This window comes from Oncorhynchus keta, chromosome 12 (genome assembly GCF_023373465.1).
Source record: "Oncorhynchus keta strain PuntledgeMale-10-30-2019 chromosome 12, Oket_V2, whole genome shotgun sequence".
Lineage (NCBI taxonomy): Eukaryota > Metazoa > Chordata > Actinopteri > Salmoniformes > Salmonidae > Oncorhynchus > Oncorhynchus keta.
Window position 1 is genome coordinate 55,141,746 of NC_068432.1, and position 22,641 is coordinate 55,164,386.

The 22,641-nt window shown below is 49.3% G+C and overlaps 1 protein-coding gene and 1 long non-coding RNA gene across 7 annotated transcripts in view; both read right to left on the reverse strand.

The window, feature by feature from the left end:
* The window catches only part of ift74 (intraflagellar transport 74), an 80,179-nt gene that overhangs the window by 21,137 nt on the left and 36,401 nt on the right, over nucleotides 1–22,641 (reverse strand). Inside the window, exons 14-16 of the mRNA XM_052458707.1 lie at nucleotides 21,091–21,144; nucleotides 10,289–10,386; nucleotides 6,855–6,981 (exon numbers count right to left, since the gene is read on the reverse strand). Coding sequence (XP_052314667.1) covers nucleotides 6,855–6,981; nucleotides 10,289–10,386; nucleotides 21,091–21,144 — 279 coding nt within the window. The remainder of the gene's footprint in view (nucleotides 1–6,854; nucleotides 6,982–10,288; nucleotides 10,387–21,090; nucleotides 21,145–22,641) is intronic.
* On the reverse strand, nucleotides 4,160–6,471 carry LOC127906484 (uncharacterized). Of its 6 annotated transcripts, none has more exons than XR_008061593.1 (4): nucleotides 6,161–6,471; nucleotides 5,983–6,114; nucleotides 5,760–5,825; nucleotides 4,160–5,148 (listed from the first exon to the last, which is right to left on the reverse strand). It is a non-coding gene; the product is annotated as an uncharacterized LOC127906484 (long non-coding RNA). The 6 variants fall into 6 exon arrangements; XR_008061594.1 differs by lacking the exon at nucleotides 4,160–5,148 and adding an exon at nucleotides 5,155–5,280; XR_008061595.1 differs by lacking the exon at nucleotides 4,160–5,148 and adding an exon at nucleotides 5,383–5,436.

Below are 22,641 nucleotides of genomic sequence, written 5' to 3' on the forward strand. Positions count from 1 at the left end.
ACTCTGTTCTGCCATCTCTGGTCTCTTGCCCCTCCCTACCTTCAGGCTCTGGTCAAACCCTACACCCCAACACTGAGCACTCTGTTCTGCCATCTCTGGTCTCTTGCCCCTCCCTACCTTCAGGCTCTGGTCAAACCCTACACCCCAACACTGAGCACTCTGTTCTGCCACCTCTGGTCTCTTGCCCCTCCCTACCTTCAGGCTATAATCAAACCCTACACCCCAACACTGAGCACTCTGTTCTGCCACCTCTGGTCTCTTGGGCCTCCCTACCTTCAGGCTATAATCAAACCCTACACCCCAACACTGAGCACTCTGTTCTGCCACCTCTGGTCTCTTGGGCCTCCCTACCTTCAGGTGATGATCAAACCCTACACTCCAACCTGAGCACTCTGTTCTGCCACCTCTGGTCTCTTGGGCCTCCCTACCTTCAGGTGATGATCAAACCCTACACTCCAACCTGAGCACTCTGTTCTGCCACCTCTGGTCTCTTGCCCCTCCCTACCTTCAGGTGATGATCAAACCCTACACTCCAACCTGAGCACTCTGTTCTGCCACCTCTGGTCTCTTGGGCCTCCCTACCTTCAGGTGATGATCAAACCCTACACCCCAACCTGAGCACTCTGTTCTGCCATCTCTGGTCTCTTGGGCCTCCCTACATTCAGGCTCTGGTCAAACCCTACACCCCAACACTGAGCACTCTGTTCTGCCACCTCTGGTCCCTTGGGCCTCCCTACCTTCAGGTGATGATCAAACCCTACACTCCAACCTGAGCACTCTGTTCTGCCACCTCTGGTCTCTTGGGCCTCCCTACCTTCAGGTGACGATCAAACCCTACACTCCAACACCGAGCACTCTGTTCTGCCACCTCTGGTCTCTTGGGCCTCCCTACCTTCAGGTGATGATCAAACCCTACACTCCAACCTGAGCACTCTGTTCTGCCACCTCTGGTCTCTTGGGCCTCCCTACCTTCAGGTGATGATCAAACCCTACACTCCAACCCGAGCACTCTGTTCTGCCACATCTGGTCTCTTGGGCCTCCCTACATTCAGGCTATGATCAAAACCAAACCCTAGATAGAGTGTTATTTAAAATACTCTTGAGGATTTAAGATGTTTTTGGGAAAATGGGCAGGAACTCTGACCTAGCTTCAGGGTGAAGGCTGTTCCAGGACAGAGAAGAGCTGAACAGCTCCTGTGAACTAACAGTAAAATGTACTTACTGTGATATGTGGTTGTCCCACCTAGCTATCTTATGATGAAAACACAGACTCATTGACTCTGGATAAGAGCGTCTGCTAAATGACTCTCTGACTGGATAAGAGCGTCTGCTAAATGACTCTCTGACTGGATAAGAGCGTCTGCTAAATGACTCTCTGATTCTGGATAAGAGCGTCTGCTAAATGACTCTCTGACTCTGGATAAGAGTGTCTGCTAAATGACTCTCTGATTCTGGATAAGAGCGTCTGCTAAATGACTCTGATTCTGGATAAGAGCGTCTGCTAAATGACTCACTGACTCTGGATAAGAGCGTCTGCTAAATGACTCTCTGATTCTGGATAAGAGCGTCTGCTAAATGACTCTCTGATTCTGGATAAGAGCGTCTGCTAAATGACTCACTGACTCTGGATAAGAGCGTCTGCTAAATGACTCTCTGACTCTGGATAAGAGCGTCTGCTAAATCACTCTCTGACTGGATAAGAGCGTCTGCTAAATGACTCTCTGACTCTGGATAAGAGCGTCTGCTAAATGACTCTCTGACTCTGGATAAGAGCGTCTGCTAAATGACTCTCTGACTCTGGATAAGAGCGTCTGCTAAATGACTCACTGACTCTGGATAAGAGCGTCTGCTAAATGACTCACTGACTCTGGATAAGAGCGTCTGCTAAATGACTCACTGACTCTGGATAAGAGCGTCTGCTAAATGACTCTCTGACTCTGGATAAGAGCGTCTGCTAAATGACTGACTCTGGATAAGAGCGTCTGCTAAATGACTGACTCTGGATAAGAGCGTCTGCTAAATGACTCACTGACTCTGGATAAGAGCGTCTGCTAAATGACTCACTGACTCTGGATAAGAGCGTCTGCTAAATGACTCACTGACTCTGGATAAGAGCGTCTGCTAAATGACTCACTGACTCTGGATAAGAGCGTCTGACTCACTGACTCTGGATAAGAGCGTCTGCTAAATGACTCACTGACTCTGGATAAGAGCGTCTGCTAAATGACTCACTGACTCTGGATAAGAGCGTCTGCTAAATGACTCTCTGATTCTGGATAAGAGCGTCTGCTAAATGACTCCCTGCCTCTGGATAAGAGCGTCTGCTAAATGACTCACTGCCTCTGGATAAGAGCGTCTGCTAAATGACTCACTGACTCTGGATAAGAGCGTCTGCTAAATGACTCACTGACTCTGGATAAGAGCGTCTGCTAAATGACTCACTGACTCTGGATAAGAGCATCTGTCTCTCTGATTCTGGAAAGAGCGTGACTCACTGACTCTGGATAAGAGCGTCTGCTAAATGACTCACTGACTCTGGATAAGAGCGTCTGCTAAATGACTCACTGACTCTGGATAATGACTAACATGTAAATGAAAGATCCTTAGAGCCTTCTACAGCCTTAGAGCTAGCCCATTATCATCCCACCTTGGATGAAACCAGAAAGATTTATGTTGATGACAGGACAGAGCTAGAGGTCAATAGAGATTAAGGGCCCAGGCTCTGGGGAAGGCGGGGTCTGGGGAAAGGGGAAGACAGTCGGGCGGGCTGGGACAGAGGCAGGATGGGACAGGGGCGGGCTGGGACAGAGGCCGGATGGGGCAGGAGAAAGCACTCGGGCAGGGGCTGGGACAGGGGCGGGCTGGGACAGGGGCGGGCTGAGACAGAGGCCGGATGGGGCAGGGGCTGGGACAGGGGCGGGCTGGGACAAAGGCAGGCTGGGACAGGAGCAGGCTGGGACAGGGAGGGACAGAAGCAGGCTGGGACATGGGCAGGCTGGGACAGAGGCAGGCTGAGACAGGCATGTGCTGGGGAAGCCTGAGTCTGGGCTTGGGGGCTGGAACAGGGGCCCCGCAGGGTCTGGGAGAATTATTTGGAGCAGAGGGCAGAGGCTAGGGGCAGGGACCAAAGACAGGGAGCTGTGCTGGGGCAGGCAGGGTCTGAGAGCAGGAAGGGGAAGCGGTCCGGTTCCTACTGATAGCGTTGCGCCCCAGACCCAGCCAGTGGAGGGGGAGCTGCTGCTGTGTACAGAGCAGTAAAGTGCCCCATCAGCACTTCTGTGCATTCTCTAGAGCTTCCTCCTGGGGTTAGGGCCTTTCTCTCTCCCCCCAGGAATCCCTGCCTCACACACACAGACAATCGCCTGTTTATTAATGATGTAGAGAGTAGGATTATAATTGTTATGAAGTTACGTAAGTTACAAAAAACACCAGCGTGGCCTGATTATTTACCTCAAAAAGCAAGTGTCATTATTTCACTTTTGTAAGATTGACTCGGAGCTATTTTCACTGAGCTGTGAAAGGAAAAGCCCACTGATGAAAGACAGACTAGTGAAAGGAACAATGTTTCTCTGGCTCAGAACAGTAGGATCAAGGACATGTAGCAGCCTAGCGGGTGGCTTTGGCAGTGGTTACTCCCTACATAGTCCCGTTAACCAGAGCCATAAAGCAGTGCACTATTTGTGGAATAGGTTTCCATTTGGGACTTAGACAGTTTCAGTGATAAGACATTATTTAGGGGGAACAGCATTATGTTGATAAGACATTATTTAGAGGGAACAGCATTATGTTGATAAGACATTATTTAGAGGGAACAGCATTATGTTGATAAGACATTATTTAGGGGGAACAGCATTATGTTGATAAGACATTATTTAGAGGGAACAGCATTAGTTATGTTGATAAGACATTATTTAGAGGGAACAGCATTATGTTGATAAGACATTATTTAGAGGGAACAGCACTATGTTGATAAGACATTATTTAGAGGGAACAGCATTATGTTGATAAGACATTATTTAGAGGGAACAGCATTACGCTGTGAGGCTGAAGACAAAGGAAGGAAACCCCTGGCTCTGAGCCAGCTGTGTATTTGATAAATAAACTCACTTACGAGGAGGAAATGGGGGAGCAGGGAGACGATCTGATCAGTGTGGGCGGCTGTAGCTATATAGTCCAGTCTTAGCCTAACAATGTGTGTCTGTGCGTGTTGACAGTGTAGTGTCCTCATCCTCTGCTGATTGCTTATCGTGTAGTCAGGAAGATAAGGTAGAGATGGATCTGATGCGTATTGTGACTTATCAGCAAGGAGGAAACTGGGGAAAGTAAGAATGACAGTCCAAGCAGTAACACACATGTGCCGAGTTGAACACAGATTCCATAAAACTTCTTAGTTGTAAGTTTTCAATATAAAGACGTTACTGTAAAACCTTCTGTACCATATCAATCGACACACTACTTCGTCAGTATTCAGAGAGATATCTCTCATTTCAGCCTATAGAGTGTTTATAGACATCATCCCTACTGTTGGGGCTGGGTTTCCTTACTGTTCGCTCAGCAGTTCTCATTAAGTCACCATGGAGGTATATTGAAAACGCTGATTTTCACCCAGTTCGACAAATCGAGTCTTAGTTGGTTGTCAAAAAGTGACGAGAGAGTTTTACAGTAGGGTGGACTAGTGTTGTGGAGGTCACAACATGTTGTCAGCCGGTGATTGTGAAGCAAATAACTGCCGGTCATTTTAGCATCTCCTGGCTTCCACATATAGCCTACAAGACACTGATGCAGACCATTGGAACGTCTACATTTAAAAAAGTTTAATAAATCCATTTAATTTAGCCTCCACCATCACAATAAATCCATGTAATATAGCCTCCACCTTCACAGTAAATCCATGTAATATAGCCTCCACCTTCACAGTAAATCCATGTAATATAGTCTACCTACACCTTCACAATAAATCCATGTAATATAGCCTCCACCATCACAATAAATCCATGTAATATAGCCTCCACCATCACAATAAATCCATGTAATAAAGCCTCCACCTTCACAATAAATCCATGTAATATAGCCTCCACCTTCACAGTAAATCCATGTAATATAGTCTACCTACACCTTCACAATAAATCCATGTAATATAGCCTCCACCTTCACAATAAATCCATGTAATATAGCCTCCACCATCACAATAAATCCATGTAATATAGCCTCCACCATCACAATAAATCCATGTAATATAGCCTCCACCTTCACAATAAATCCATGTAATATAGCCTCCACCTTCACAATAAATCCATTTAATATAGCCCCCACCTTCACACCATGTAATATAGCCCCACAATAAATCCATTTAATATAGCCCACCTTCACCTCACAAATAAATCCATGTAATATAGCCTCCACCTTCACAATAAATCCATGTAATATAGCCTCCACCTTCACAATAAATCCATGTAATATAATAAATATATATAGCCATTTAGCCATGTAATATAGCCCCCACCTTCACAATAAATCCAAATATAGCCCCCCACCTTCACAATAAATCATGTAATATAGCATACATTCTAAATCCATGTAATGGTCCACCTTCACAATAAATCCATGTAATATAACCTTCACAATAAATCCATGTAATATAGCCTCCACCTTTACAATAAATCCATGTAATATAGCCTCCACCTTCACAACAAATCCATGTAGCCTCCACCTTCAGAAGGACCACCTCCACCTTCACAATAAATTAATATAGCCTCCACCTTCACAATAAATCCATGTAATATAGCCTCCACCTTCACAATAAATCCATGTAATATAGCCTCCACCTTCACAATAAATCCATTTAATATAGTCTACACCTTCACAATAAATCCATGTAATAAACCATCACAATAAATTAATATAGCCTCCACACCCATCACAAATAAATCCATGTAATATAGTCTCCACCTTCACAACAAATCCATGTAATATAGCCTCCACCTTCACAATAAATCCATGTAATATAGCCTCCACCTTCACAATAAATCCATGTAATATAGCCTCCACCTTCACAATAAATCCATGTAATATAGCCTCCACCTTCACAATAAATCCATGTAATATAGCCTCCACCTTCACAATAAATCCATGAAATCCATTCACAATAAATAGCCTCCACCTTCACAATAAATCCATGTAATATAGCCTCCACCTTCACAATAAATCCATGTAATATAGCCTCTACCTTCACAATAAATCCATGTAATATAGCCCCCACCTTCACAATAAATCCATGTAATATAGCCTCCACCTTCACAATAAATCCATGTAATATAGCCTCTACCTTCACAATAAATCCATGTAATATAGCCCCCACCTTCACAATAAATCCATGTAATATAGCCTCTACCTTCACAATAAATCCCTGGCTGTGTTGTGTACTAACCTGAAGACAGGCCCGTGGCTGTGTTATGGGACTGTGTTGTGGGACTGTACTAACCTGAAGACAGACCCTTGGCTGTGTTATGGGACTGTGTTGTGGGACTGTGTTGTGGGACTGTGTTGTGGGACTGTACTAACCTGAAGACAGACCCTTGGCTGTGTTGTGGGACTGTGTTGTGGGACTGTACTAACCTGAAGACAGACCCGTGGCTGTGTTGTGGGACTGTGTTGTGGGACTGTACTAACCTGAAGACAGACCCTTGGCTGTGTTGTGGGACTGTGTTGTGTACTAACCTGAAGACAGGCCCTTGGCTGTGTTGTGGGACTGTGTTGTGGGACTGTACTAACCTGAAGACAGACCCTTGGCTGTGTTCTGGGACTGTGTTGTGTACTAACCTGAAGACAGACCCTTGGCTGTGTTGTGTACTAACCTGAAGACAGACCCTTGGCTGTGTTCTGGGACTTGTGCATCTCCGTCTCCTTGAAGCTCAGGTCTTCCTGCATGGACTTGAGCTCACTGGCCGTCACCGACGAGATCTGGCGCATCCGGTTCATGTTCTGCATCAACACACACGAGACATCTCCTTTAAACGAGCTTCTTCACTTCAACAACACGCAGTATTGAGAAGATTTATGAAAACCCTAGTATCTGATAGGAGTTTCGTGTCTATTAAACTGTAAGTGTTATGACTTAAAGCAGAACCTGTGTGAACGACATGACAGAGAACAGCTGGGGTACAGAAATAAACGGTTCATTCAGCTAACTCGTAATAAACAAATGAAGAAGAACGAAGGCAAAACAAGGCAACGTCCAAGCTGTGACCTGGGAGTATTTTAACAAAACAACGGCCAAGTGGTGAACTTAGTGGCCGAGCTGTTTCGTTGAGAACAGCAGACAAGCACATGGCAGATGGGTAACATCAGTTGAACCTCTCCCTCCCTCCACTAGAGTGTTCCAGTAGAGCTCTCTCTGTCTCTCTCTCTCCCTCCCTCCCTCCCTCCCTCCACTAGAGTGTTCCAGTAGAGCTCTCTCTGTCTCTGTCTCTCCCTCTCTCCCTCCCTCCACTAGAGTGTTCCAGTAGAGCTCTCTCTGTCTCTGTCTCTCTCCCTCCCTCCCTCCACTAGAGTGTTCCAGTAGAGCTCTCTCTGTCTGTCTCTCCCTCCCTCCCTCCCTCCCTCCCTCCACTAGTGTTCCAGTAGAGCTCTCTGTCTGTCTCTCCCTCCCTCCCTCCCTCCCTCTCTCCCTCCACTAGTGTTCCAGTAGAGCTCTCTCTGTCTGTCTCTCCCTCCCTCCCTCCCTCCACTAGTGTTCCAGTAGAGCTCTCTCTGTCTGTCTCTCCCTCCCTCCCTCCCTCCCTCCCTCCCTCCACTAGAGTGTTCCAGTAGAGCTCTCTCTGTCTGTCTCTCCCTCCCTCCCTCCCTCCCTCCCTCCACTAGTGTTCCAGTAGAGCTCTCTCTGTCTGTCTGTCTCTCCCTCCCTCCCTCCCTCCCTCCCTCCACTAGTGTTCCAGTAGAGCTCTCTCTGTCTGTCTCTCCCTCCCTCCCTCCCTCCCTCCCTCCCTCCACTAGTGTTCCAGTAGAGCTCTCTCTGTCTGTCTCTCCCTCCCTCCCTCCCTCCACTAGTGTTCCAGTAGAGCTCTCTCTGTCTGTCTCTCTCTCCCTCCCTCCCTCCCTCCCTCCCTCCCTCCACTAGTGTTCCAGTAGAGCTCTCTCTGTCTGTCTCTCCCTCCCTCCCTCCCTCCCTCCACTAGTGTTCCAGTAGAGCTCTCTCTCTGTCTCTCCCTCCCTCCCTCCCTCCACTAGCGTGTTCCAGTAGAGCTCTCTCTGTCTGTCTCTCCTCTCCCTCCCTCTCTCCCTCCCTCCCTCCACTAGAGTGTTCCAGTAGAGCTCTCTCTGTCTCTGTCTCTCCCTCCCTCCCTCCCTCCCTCCACTAGTGTTCCAGTAGAGCTCTCTCTGTCTGTCTCTCCCTCCCCCTCCCTCCCTCCCTCCACTAGTGTTCCAGTAGAGCTCTCTCTGTCTCTCCCCCTCCCTCCCTCCCTCCCTCCCTCCCTCCCTCCCTCCCTCCACTAGTGTTCCAGTAGAGCTCTCTCTCTCTGTCTCTCCCTCCCTCCCTCCCTCCCTCCACTAGTGTTCCAGTAGAGCTCTCTCTGTCTCTCCCTCCCTCCCTCCCTCCCTCCACTAGTGTTCCAGTAGAGCTCTCTCTGTCTGTCTCTCCCTCCCTCCCTCCCTCCCTGCCCCTCTGTCCCCTTTTCTCTCTCTCCTCTCTGTTCCTCTTTCGTCTCTCCTCTGTTCCTCTCTTGTCTCTCCTCTCTGTTCCTCTCTCTCAAATTCTTTGTAGATCTGTGTAATCTGAGGAAAATATGTGTCTCTAATATGGTCATACATTTGGCAGGAGGTTAGGAAGTGCAGCTCAGTTTCCACCTCATTTTGTGGGCAGTGAGCACATAGTCTGTCTTCTCTGAGAGCCATGTCTGCCTACGACCTTTCTCAATAGCAAGGCTATGATCTCTGAGTCTGTACATAGTCAAAGATTTCCTTAAGTTTGGGTCAGTCACAGTGGTCAGGTATTCTGCCGCTGTGTACTCTCTGTGTAGGGCCAAATAGCATCCTAGTTTGCTCTGTTTTTTAGTAAATTCTTTCCAAAGAGTCAAGTAATTATCTTTTGTTTTCTCATGATTTGGTTGTGTCTAATTATGTTATTATTATATTATTATATGCCATTTAGCAGACGCTTTTATCCAAAGCGACTTACAGTCATGTGTGCATACATTCTACGTTGGGTGGTCCCGGAATCGTACCCTGGCGTTACAAGCGCCATGCAATACCAACTGAGCTACAGAAGGCTGTCTTGGGGCTCTGTGGGTTGTGTTTGTGTTTGTGAACAGAGCCCCAGGACCAGCTTGCTTAGGGGACTCTTCTCCAGGTTTATTTCCTCTGTAGGTGATGGCTTTGTTATGGAATGTTTGGTGAATCGCTTCCTGTTAGGTGGTTGTAGAATTTAACAGATCTTTTACGGATTTTGATAATTAGCGGGTATCGGCCGCATGTTTATCCCATTTAGTGAATTCTTGGTTGGTGAGCAGGACCCCAGACCTCACAACCATAAAGGGCAATGGGTTTAATACCGGATAAAAGTATTTTTAAGCCAGATCCTAATTGGTATGTCGAATTTTATGTTTCTTTGGTGGAACGTTCACAGTTTTGTTGAAGAATTTCAGGTCAAGGTATGTATAGTTTTTTTGTGTGTTCTAGGCCAATGGTGTCTAGATGGATTGGGGTCCTGTCGTTCACACAGGTTCCGCTCAGCCCAGTCAAAACTGTTCGCTGCTCTGGCCCCCCAATGGTGGAACAAACTCCCTCACGACGCCAGGACAGCGGAGTCAATCACCACCTTCCGGAGACACCTGAAACCCCACCTCTTTAAGGAATACCTACGATAGGGTAAAGTAATCCTTCTCACCCCCCCCCCCTTAAAAGATTTAGATGCACTATTGTAAAGTGGCTGTTCCACTGGATGTCATAAGGTGAATGCACCAATTTGTAAGTCGCTCTGGATAAGAGCGTCTGCTAAATGACTTAAATGTAATGTAAATGTATTCGTGGTCCTGGGAATTTGACCTTTTTTAGGAACACCATTATTTTGGTCTTATTTACTGTCAGGTCCCAGGTCTGACATAATCTGTGCAGAAGACCTAGGTGCTGCTGTAGGGCCTCCTCGGTCTCTCTCACTCACACACTCACTCACTCTCACTCACACTCACACTCACACTCACACTCACACTCACACTCACACTCTCACTCTCACTCACACTCTCACTCTCACACACTCTCTCACTCACACACTCTCTCACTCTCTCTCACTCACTCTGCTGGAGTGTTCCAGTAGAGCTACGATGATGGCCTGTGTCTGACGGTTTTTCTCCACCTCTGTAGCTTTAGTCTCATCAAATGAATCCAGAAAACCTGTGGAAATATGAATCAATGCCAGATAACGATCAGTATAGACTACAATACTGCTTACACATAGGATTTACACTATTTAGGCTGTAAAAATACATCAAACGGGCAATGTTTATATGACCCCCCTTCTTTATAAACAGGCCAATTTTGACAACATTCTTGCCTGAATACACCTTTTAGTCCTCCCGTGTGCACGCCGGGGAGGACTGGTAGTAGTGGTGTGCAGGGTGGGCGTCGTCTATTTTAATAAATACATTGAATATACACCATTAAAAATTCTAGCCATTATCAATTGCTTTAGGCATGTTCCTAAGAAACATTATGACGAATAAAATGTGTTTTCAGAAAGGAAAATAATTGCATATTTTGAGTTTTAATCGGGCATGTTACAGGTCTGTGTAGCCGTGGCTACACCAGCCAAATTAAATCAATAGTTTGTTATTTTGTTAACGAAACAGACAAAGACACACCTATCCGATCACAGTCAACACAGATACAGTGGGGGAAAAAAGTATTTAGTCAGCCACCAATTGGGCAAGTTCTCCCACTTAAAAAGATGAGCGAGGCCTGTAATGTTCATCATAGGTACACTTCAACTATGACAGACAAAATGAGAAGAAAAAAATCCAGAAAATCACGCTGTAGGATTTTTTATGAATTTATTTGCATATTATGGTGGAAAATAAGCAGTTGGTCAATAACAAAAGTTTCTCAAAACTTTGTTATATATACCCTTTGTTGGCAATGACAGAGGTCAACAGATCTTTTTAAGTGGGAGAACTTGCACAATTGGTGGCTGACTAAATACTTTTGTGTCCCACTGTATATTTTCTAATAAGAATATAATGGAATATAACAGAACTTGTCACAGGAACGTGTGATACCGTATTAAAAGTGATCTTTGGAAACAGTCTGTGCTGTTTTCATCCACGTTTCATCTCTTTCCTATTATTATCATTTTTTTTGTAATTTCACCCCTTTTTCACCACAAATTTGTGGTATCCAATTGGTAGTTACAGTCTTGTCCCATCGCCAACTCCCGTACGGACTCGGGAGAGGCGAAAGTCGAGAGCCATGCGTCCTCCGAAACACGATCCTGCCAAGCCGCACTGCTTTTTGACACACTGCCCCGCTTAACCTGGAAGCCAACCGCACCAACGTGTCGGAGGAAACACCGTCCAGCTGGTGACCGAGGTCAGCTTGCAGGCGCCCGGCTCACCACAAGGAGTCGCCAGAGAGCGATGAGACAATGTCCGGCCAAACCCTCCCCTAACCCGGACGATCACTGGGCCAATTGTGCACTACCTCATGGGTCTCCCGGTTACGGCCGGGATCAAACCCGGGTCTGTAATAATGCCTCAAGTACTGCGATGCAGTGACTTAGACAGCTACGCCACTCGGGAGGCCCAATTTCCTCTCTTTCCTACCCTCACTCCACTTTGTTAGGGAGCAGGAGTAGGGGCGTAGTTTCATCATGACACCCATAGAAAATAATAGTAATCCTATTTTCAAAAGCATGCGAGTCTGGTGTTCATATTTCAACCTCCATGGGCTTTTGGAGTTGCCTCCACATGATCGAGCAAAATAATAGGCCTACTCTTAGGCTACGTTATAGCATGTAGCATTTAGGCTACATTATAGCATGTAGCATTTAGGCTACATTATAGCATGTAGCATTTAGGCTACATTATAGCATGTAGCATTTAGGCTACATTATAGCATGTAGCATTTAGGCTACATTATAGCATGTAGCATTTAGGCTACATTATAGCATGTAGCATTTAGGCTACATTATAGCATGTAGCATTTAGGCTACATTATAGCATGTAGGATTTAGGCTACATTATAGCATGTAGCATTTAGGCTACATTATAGGATGTAGCATCTAGGCTACATTATAGGATGTAGCATCTAGGCTTCTGTCCCGAAGCAAGCATCAGTTAGCCTTGAGCTAGGCCCATCTCCCGGGTGGCCGAAGAGGTCTGCCAGCTAATTCTTGGGCTACAATACCTCTTTTTCCAATTGGCCTGGACCCTTTGTCACCTCGGAGCCCTGCCAATCCATCACGACTGATCTGCCGACGTAAACGTCCAATGTGGTTTCAACAGGCTTTTCTGTTGCGATGTCGCCAAAGGCCCATCTGCTAGCCCCAGCCCGCTAGCTGTCTGAATCACCGTGTCTCCAGCCCGCTAGCTGTCTGAATCACAGTGTCTCCAGCCCGCTAGCTGTCTGAATCACCGTGTCTCCAGCCCGCTAGCTGTCTGAATCACCGTGTCTCCAGCCCGCTAGCTGTCTGAATCACCGTGTCTCCAGCCCGCTAGCTGTCTGAATCACCGTGTCTCCAGCCCGCTAGCTGTCTGAATCACCGTGTCTCCAGCCCGCTAGCTGTCTGATTCACCGTGTCTTCAGCCCGCTAGCTGTCTGAATCACAGTGTCTCCAGCCCGCTAGCTGTCTGAATCACAGTGTCTCCAGCCCGCTAGCTGTCTGAATCAGTGTCTCCAGCCCGCTAGCTGTCTGAATCACAGTGTCTCCAGCCCGCTAGCTGTCTGAATCACAGTGTCTCCAGCCCGCTAGCTGTCTGAATCACAGTGTCTCCAGCCCGCTAGCTGTCTGAATCACCGTGTCTCCAGCCCGCTAGCTGTCTGAATCACCGTGTCTCCAGCCCGCTAGCTGTCTGAATCCCAGTGTCTCCAGCCCGCTAGCTGTCTGAATCACCGTGTCTCCAGCCCGCTAGCTGTCTGAATCCCAGTGTCTCCAGCCCGCTAGCTGTCTGAATCAGTGTCTCCAGCCCGCTAGCTGTCTGAATCACCGTGTCTCCAGCCCTCTAGCTGTCTGAATCCCAGTGTCTCCAGCCCGCTAGCTGTCTGAATCCCAGTGTCTCCAGCCCGCTAGCTGTCTGAATCACAGTGTCTCCAGCCCTCTAGCTGTCTGAATCACCGTGTCTCCAGCCCTCTAGCTGTCTGAATCCCAGTGTCTCCAGCCCGCTAGCTGTCTGAATCCCAGTGTCTCCAGCCCGCTAGCTGTCTGAATCACAGTGTCTCCAGCCCGCTAGCTGTCTGAATCACCGTGTCTCCAGCCCGCCAGCTGTCTGAATCACAGTGTCTCCAGCCCGCTAGCTGTCTGAATCACAGTGTCTCCAGCCCGCTAGCTGTCTGAATCACCGTGTCTCCAGCCCGCTAGCTGTCTGAATCACCGTGTCTCCAGCCCGCTAGCTGTCTGAATCACCGTGTCTCCAGCCCGCTAGCTGTCTGAATCACCGTGTCTCCAGCCCGCTAGCTGTCTGAATCACCGTGTCTCCAGCCCGCTAGCTGTCTGAATCACCGTGTCTCCAGCCCGCTAGCTGTCTGAATCACCGTGTCTCCAGCCCGCTAGCTGTCTGAATCACCGTGTCTCCAGCCCGCTAGCTGTCTGAATCACCGTGTCTCCAGCCCGCTAGCTGTCTGAATCACAGTGTCTCCAGCCCGCTAGCTGTCTGAATCACAGTGTCTCCAGCCCGCTAGCTGTCTGAATCACCGTGTCTCCAGCCCGCTAGCTGTCTGAATCACCGTGTCTCCAGCCCGCTAGCTGTCTGAATCGCCGTGTCTCCAGCCCGCTAGCTGTCTGAATCACCGTGTCTCCAGCCCGCTAGCTGTCTGAATCACAGTGTCTCCAGCCCGCTAGCTGTCTGAATCACAGTGTCTCCAGCCCGCTAGCTGTCTGAATCACAGTGTCTCCAGCCCGCTAGCTGTCTGAATCACCGTGTCTCCAGCCCGCTAGCTGTCTGAATCACAGTGTCTCCAGCCCGCTAGCTGTCTGAATCAGTGTCTCCAGCCCGCTAGCTGTCTGAATCACCGTGTCTCCAGCCCGCTAGCTGTCTGAATCACCGTGTCTCCAGCCCGCTAGCTGTCTGAATCACAGTGTCTCCAGCCCGCTAGCTGTCTGAATCCCAGTGTCTCCAGCCCGCTAGCTGTCTGAATCCCAGTGTCTCCAGCCCGCTAGCTGTCTGAATCCCAGTGTCTCCAGCCCGCTAGCTGTCTGAATCACTGTGTCTCCAGCCCGCTAGCTGTCTGAATCACAGTGTCTCCAGCCCGCTAGCTGTCTGAATCACCGTGTCTCCAGCCCGCCAGCTGTCTGAATCACAGTGTCTCCAGCCCGCTAGCTGTCTGAATCACCGTGTCTCCAGCCCGCTAGCTGTCTGAATCACCGTGTCTCCAGCCCGCCAGCTGTCTGAATCACAGTGTCTCCAGCCCGCCAGCTGTCTGAATCACAGTGTCTCCAGCCCGCCAGCTGTCTGAATCACCGTGTCTCCAGCCCGCCAGCTGTCTGAATCACCGTGTCTCCAGCCCGCCAGCTGTCTGAATCACCGTGTCTCCAGCCCGCCAGCTGTCTGAATCACCGTGTCTCCAGCCCTCTAGCTGTCTGAATCACCGTGTCTCCAGCCCTCTAGCTGTCTGAATCACCGTGTCTCCAGCCCGCCAGCTGTCTGAATCACCGTGTCTCCAGCCCGCCAGCTGTCTGAATCACCGTGTCTCCAGCCCGCCAGCTGTCTGAATCACAGTGTCTCCAGCCCGCCAGCTGTCTGAATCACAGTGTCTCCAGCCCGCCAGCTGTCTGAATCACCGTGTCTCCAGCCCGCCAGCTGTCTGAATCACCGTGTCTCCAGCCCGCCAGCTGTCTGAATCACCGTGTCTCCAGCACGCTAGCTGTCTGAATCACCGTGTCTCCAGCCCGCTAGCTGTCTGAATCACAGTGTCTCCAGCCCGCTAGCTGTCTGAATCACCGTGTCTCCAGCCCGCTAGCTGTCTGAATCACCGTGTCTCCAGCCCGCTAGCTGTCTGAATCACCGTGTCTCCAGCCCGCTAGCTGTCTGAATCACCGTGTCTCCAGCCCGCTAGCTGTCTGAATCACCGTGTCTCCAGCCCGCTAGCTGTCTGAATCACAGTGTCTCCAGCCCGCTAGCTGTCTGAATCACAGTGTCTCCAGCCCGCTAGCTGTCTGAATCACAGTGTCTCCAGCCCGCTAGCTGTCTGACTCACCGTGTCTCCAGCCCGCTAGCTGTCTGAATCCCAGTGTCTCCAGCCCGCTAGCTGTCTGAATCCCAGTGTCTCCAGCCCGCTAGCTGTCTGAATCACAGTGTCTCCAGCCCGCTAGCTGTCTGAATCCCAGTGTCTCAGCCCGCTAGCTGTCTGAATCCCAGTGTCTCCAGCCCGCTAGCTGTCTGAATCACAGTGTCTCCAGCCCGCTAGCTGTCTGAATCACCGTGTCTCCAGCCCGCTAGCTGTCTGAATCACAGTGTCTCCAGCCCTCTAGCTGTCTGAATCCCAGTGTCTCCAGCCCGCTAGCTGTCTGAATCACCGTGTCTCCAGCCCGCTAGCTGTCTGAATCACCGTGTCTCCAGCCCGCTAGCTGTCTGAATCACCGTGTCTCCAGCCCGCTAGCTGTCTGAATCACAGTGTCTCCAGCCCTCTAGCTGTCTGAATCACAGTGTCTCCAGCCCTCTAGCTGTCTGAATCACCGTGTCTCCAGCCCGCTAGCTGTCTGAATCACAGTGTCTCCAGCCCGCTAGCTGTCTGACTCACCGTGTCTCCAGCCCGCTAGCTGTCTGAATCACAGTGTCTCCAGCCCGCTAGCTGTCTGAATCCCAGTGTCTCCAGCCCGCTAGCTGTCTGAATCCCAGTGTCTCCAGCCCGCTAGCTGTCTGAATCCCAGTGTCTCCAGCCCGCTAGCTGTCTGAATCACAGTGTCTCCAGCCCGCTAGCTGTCTGAATCCCAGTGTCTCCAGCCCGCTAGCTGTCTGAATCCCAGTGTCTCAGCCCGCTAGCTGTCTGAATCCCAGTGTCTCCAGCCCGCTAGCTGTCTGAATCACCGTGTCTCCAGCCCGCTAGCTGTCTGAATCACAGTGTCTCCAGCCCTCTAGCTGTCTGAATCCCAGTGTCTCCAGCCCGCTAGCTGTCTGAATCACCGTGTCTCCAGCCCGCTAGCTGTCTGAATCACCGTGTCTCCAGCCCGCTAGCTGTCTGAATCACCGTGTCTCCAGCCCGCTAGCTGTCTGAATCACAGTGTCTCCAGCCCTCTAGCTGTCTGAATCACCGTGTCTCCAGCCCTCTAGCTGTCTGAATCACCGTGTCTCCAGCCCGCTAGCTGTCTGAATCACAGTGTCTCCAGCCCGCTAGCTGTCTGAATCACCGTGTCTCCAGCCCGCTAGCTGTCTGAATCACCGTGTCTCCAGCCCGCTAGCTGTCTGAATCACCGTGTCTCCAGCCCGCTAGCTGTCTGAATCACAGTGTCTCCAGCCCGCTAGCTGTCTGAATCACCGTGTCTCCAGCCCGCTAGCTGTCTGAATCACCGTGTCTCCAGCCCGCTAGCTGTCTGAATCCCAGTGTCTCCAGCCCGCTAGCTGTCTGAATCACCGTGTCTCCAGCCCGCTAGCTGTCTGAATCACCGTGTCTCCAGCCCGCTAGCTGTCTGAATCACAGTGTCTCCAGCCCGCTAGCTGTCTGAATCACAGTGTCTCCAGCCCGCTAGCTGTCTGAATCACCGTGTCTCCAGCCCGCTAGCTGTCTGAATCACCGTGTCTCCAGCCCGCTAGCTGTCTGACTCACCGTGTCTCCAGCCCGCTAGCTGTCTGAATCACAGTGTCTCCAGCCCGCTAGCTGTCTGAATCACAGTGTCTCCAGCCCGCTAGCTGTCTGAATCACAGTGTCTCCAGCCCGCTAGCTGTCTGAATCACCGTGTCTCCAGCCCTCTAGCTGTCTGAATCACAGTGTCTCCAGCCCGCTAGCTGTCTGAATCACCGTGTCTCAGCCCGCTAGCTGTCTGAATCACAGTGTCTCCAGCCCGCTAGCTGTCTGAATCACAGTGTCTCCAGCCCGCTAGCTGTCTGAATCACAGTGTCTCCAGCCCGCTAGCTGTCTGAATCACAGTGTCTCCAGCCCGCTAGCTGTCTGAATCACAGTGTCTCCAGCCCGCTAGCTGTCTGAATCACAGTGTCTCCAGCCCGCTAGCTGTCTGAATCACAGTGTCTCCAGCCCGCTAGCTGTCTGAATCACAGTGTCTCCAGCCCGCTAGCTGTCTGAATCACAGTGTCTCCAGCCCGCTAGCTGTCTGAATCACCGTGTCTCCAGCCCTATAGCTGTCTGAATCACAGTGTCTCCAGCCCGCTAGCTGTCTGAATCACAGTGTCTCCAGCCCGCTAGCTGTCTGAATCACCGTGTCTCCAACTCGCCTAGCTGTCTGAATCACCGTGTCTCCAGCCCGCTAGCTGTCTGAATCCCAGTGTCTCCAGCCCGCTAGCTGTCTGAATCCCAGTGTCTCCAGCCCGCTAGCTGTCTGAATCCCAGTGTCTCCAGCCCGCTAGCTGTCTGAATCACAGTGTCTCCAGCCCGCTAGCTGTCTGAATCACCGTGTCTCCAGCCCGCTAGCTGTCTGAATCACAGTGTCTCCAGCCCGCTAGCTGTCTGAATCCCAGTGTCTCCAGCCCGCTAGCTGTCTGAATCCCAGTGTCTCCAGCCCGCTAGCTGTCTGAATCACAGTGTCTCCAGCCCTCTAGCTGTCTGAATCACCGTGTCTCCAGCCCGCCAGCTGTCTGAATCACAGTGTCTCCAGCCCGCTAGCTGTCTGAATCCCAGTGTCTCCAGCCCGCTAGCTGTCTGAATCCCAGTGTCTCCAGCCCGCTAGCTGTCTGAATCACCGTGTCTCCAGCCCGCTAGCTGTCTGAATCACAGTGTCTCCAGCCCGCTAGCTGTCTGAATCACCGTGTCTCCAGCCCGCTAGCTGTCTGAATCCCAGTGTCTCCAGCCCGCTAGCTGTCTGAATCCCAGTGTCTCCAGCCCTCTAGCTGTCTGAATCCCAGTGTCTCCAGCCCTCTAGCTGTCTGAATCACCGTGTCTCCAGCCCGCCAGCTGTCTGAATCACCGTGTCTCCAGCCCGCTAGCTGTCGGAATCACAGTGTCTCCAGCCCGCTAGCTGTCTGAATCACAGTGTCCCCAGCCCGCTAGCTGTCTGAATCACAGTGTCTCCAGCCCGCTAGCTGTCTGAATCACAGTGTCTCCAGCCCGCTAGCTGTCTGAATCACCGTGTCTCCAGCCCGCTAGCTGTCTGAATCACAGTGTCTCCAGCCCGCTAGCTGTCTGAATCACCGTGTCTCCAGCCCGCTAGCTGTCTGAATCACAGTGTCTCCAGCCCGCTAGCTGTCTGAATCACAGTGTCTCCAGCCCGCTAGCTGTCTGAATCACAGTGTCTCCAGCCCGCTAGCTGTCTGAATCACAGTGTCTCCAGCCCGCTAGCTGTCTGAATCACAGTGTCTCCAGCCCGCTAGCTGTCTGAATCACCGTGTCTCCAGCCCGCTAGCTGTCTGAATCGCCGTGTCTCCAGCCCGCTAGCTGTCTGAATCACATTGTCTCCAGCCCGCTAGCTGTCTGAATCACCGTGTCTCCAGCCCGCTAGCTGTCTGAATCACCGTGTCTCCAGCCCGCTAGCTGTCTGAATCACCGTGTCTCCAGCCCGCTAGCTGTCTGAATCACAGTGTCTCCAGCCCGCTAGCTGTCTGAATCACCGTGTCTCCAGCCCGCTAGCTGTCTGAATCACCGTGTCTCCAGCCCGCTAGCTGTCTGAATCACCGTGTCTCCAGCCCGCTAGCTGTCTGAATCACCATGTCTCCAGCCCGCTAGCTGTCTGAATCACCGTGTCTCCAGCCCGCTAGCTGTCTGAATCACCGTGTCTCCAGCCCGCTAGCTGTCTGAATCACAGTGTCTCCAGCTCGCCTAGCGTAGTAGCGACTACCAAACGGCTTCCTGACTCACCTATTTCTGCTCTTTGGACCCTATGATCACTCGGCTACGCATCCCTCTCCCTAATGTTAATATGCCTTGTCACCTGCTGTTTGGGTTAGTGTATTATTGTTTCATTTCCCTGTAGAACCCCCAGCCCCGCCCAACATGCCTCTTTTGTCCCACCCCCACACGTACAGAGACCTCACCTGGCTTAACTGGTGCCGCCAGAGACACAACCACTCTCATCATCACTCAATGCCTAGGTTTACCTACACTGTACTCACATCCTACCATACCCTTGTCTGTACAGTCGTGGCCAAAAGTTGAGAATGACAAATATTAATTTTCAAAGTCTGCTGCCTCAGTTTGTATGATGGCAATTTGCATATACTCCCGAATGTTATCAAGAGTGATCAGATGAATTGCAAAGTCCCTATTTGCCATACAAATGAACTGAATCCCCCCAAAACATTTCCACTGCATTTCAGCCCTGCCACAAAAGGACCAGCTGACATCATGTCAGTGATTCCCTCGAGTGTTGACGAGGACAAGGCTGGAGATCACTCTGTCATGCTGATTGAGTTTGAATAACAAACTGGAAGCTTCAAAAGGAGGGTGGTGTTTGGAATCATTGTTCTTCCTCTGTCAACCATGGTTACCTGCAAGGAAACAGGTGCCGTCATCATTGCTTTACACAAAAAGGGCCTCACAGGCAAGGATATTGCTGCCAGTAAGATTGCACCGAAATCAACCATTTATCAGATCATCAAGAACTTCAAGGAGAGCGGTTCAATTGTTGTGAAGAAGGCTTCGGGGTGCCCAAGAAAGTCCAGCAAGCGTCAGGACCGTCTCCTAAAGTTGATTCCGCTGCGGGATCGGGGCACCACCAGTACAGAGCTTGCTCAGGAATGGCAGCAGGCAGGTGTGAGTGCATCTGCACGCACAGTGAGGCGAAGACTTTTGGAGGATGGCCTGGTGTCAAGAAAGACAGCAAGGAAGCCACTTCTCTCCAGGAAAAACATCAGGGACAGACTGATATTCTGCAAAAGGTACAGGGATTGGACTGCTGAGGACTGGGGTAAAGTCATTTTCTCTGATGAATCCCCTTTCCGATTGTTTGGGGCATCCGGAAAAAAAAGCTTGTCCGGAGAAGACTACCGTCAGTCCTGTGTCATGCCAACAGTAAAGCATCCTGAGACCATTCATGTGTAGGGTTGCTTCTCAGCCAAGGGAGGTGGCTCACCTACAATTTTGCCTAAGAACACAGCCATGAATATAGAATGGTACCAACACATCCTCCGATTGCAGAGGTCTTGAAAAAGAAGGGTCAACACTGCAAATATTGACTCTGCATCAACTTAATGTAATTGTCAATAAAAGCCTATGACATTTATGAAATGCTTGTAATTATACTTCAGTATCCATAGTAACATCTGACAAAAAAATTCTAAAGACACTGAAGCAGAAAACTTTGTGGAAATGAATGTGTCATTCTGAAAACTTTTGGCCACGACTGCACATTATGCCCTGAATCTATTCTACCACGCCCAGAAATCTACTCCTTTTATTCTCTGTTCCCAACACACTAGACCACTACAACATTTTCCAACACGATAGAACTGCCAAAGGGGGCGGAATTGCAATCTACTGCAGGGATAGCCTGCAGAAAACTTGTGCTGCCTAGCAACTATCAAGAGTTTAAGAGCGTAGAGCGTGCTAATGTTGCCTCGGCATTATGGCTACGTTACATACTAAGCCGTAGGCAGAACTTGACCGAAATTATTACTAAGTCGTTTTGGCGGAAATAACAGTTGTATAACTATCAGATATAAAGAAAATGACTAAAAAAGTAAAGTTGGCAGGGAAAACGTCTTAGACTGAAAGGGATACAAGATATGTAACTTTCTACAACCTACGCAGGAATGGTTCACAGAAAGTATGTAATGGTCAACTCACTGTCCATAGTCTCATCTCTCTTCTTTAGTTCTTTGTACTTCTGGTTTCGTTCACCTGTTGGACAAAAAGTGAGTTGTTACTTGAGTATATAGTCTAACCGCTCTTAGAATTAGAGGTGACTTGTGGAACCCTGGAGATCTGCGAGGAACCACTGTTAGTCAATGGTTCATACTTGCACCTTTGGTTAGTTGAGAGGTTCTGGGAGGACCTTTAATGGATCAATATAGCAACAGGTTCATGGAAAAACCCTGGAGGGATTTGATTTATTAGGATCCCCGTTAGCCGACGCCAATGGTGACAGCTAGTTTTACTGGGGTCTGACACATAACGAACAAAAACATTACAGACAAAATACTTTACAATTTACATACATTTAAACAATATGTAGTGTGTGTGTGTGTGCTTCTATCAGTGGAGTGGGGGCGTGGCTTAGTAGGGGCGTGCCTTTAATCAATATATTTTTTGGGGCCACCTGTTATAGTAAATGTCTTCATCAGTTCTGTTGTATTGTCATTACGTTAAATTAAACACTGACAGTTTCATAGCGTCAATGAGGCTAACAGAGGTCTATGAGTTCCTCAAGAACCTATGCAAATCCTGAAGCTAGAATAGTTACCAATTTATTACTATATGTAATCAGCCATGTTAATATTAATAATATTACATTAAAATATGTCATATGCATAAATATTAAAGGAAAACTTAAATGTAAAGTGTACAAACTTAACATGATGAACAGGACTTACATTTATGCTAACGGGTTTGCCAAAAATACATTTGAACGCCACGCCTTCAATCTGATAGGCTGCCAAAACTGTAATATATTATTAAAAAGGTTCAAATTAGAACCCCTAGCATTCCAAAAAGGTTCCAGTTTGAACCTTTACACAGGGATTCCTCTAGGACCTTTTAACTGGAAAGATTCTGGCGGTGTGGCAACCCAAAAAGGTTCCGGTTTGAACCTTTACACAGGGGTTCCTCTAGGACCTTCTTTTAACTGGAAAGATTCTGGCGGTGTGGCAACCCAAAAAGCTTCCAGGCACCTTTACTTCTAGAGTCTATATGAAGTAAAGTGGAAGTAGTTAGTTCCAAACTAATGCTACTGGAAGGATGGCCTAGTCTAGTTGATTACTATGTTGGAGGAGTTTGGTGGAGAACAAATGGGACACAGTAGGCCACTTACCGTCTGGTCATGACGAGTCAGAGGATATGAGACAGAGATGAGGACAGGAAACAGTCAGAGAATATGAGACAGAGATGAGGACAGGAAACAGTCAGAGAATATGAGACAGAGATGAGGACAGGAAACAGTCAGAGGATATGAGACAGAGATGAGGACAGGAAACAGTCAGAGGATATGAGCCAGAGATGAGGACAGGAAACAGTCAGAGAATATGAGACAGAGATGAGGACAGGAAACAGTCAGAGGATATGAGACAGAGATGAGGACAGGAAACAGTCAGAGGATATGAGACAGAGATGAGGACAGGAAACAGTCAGAGGATATGAGACAGAGATGAGGACAGGAAACAGTCAGAGGATATGAGACAG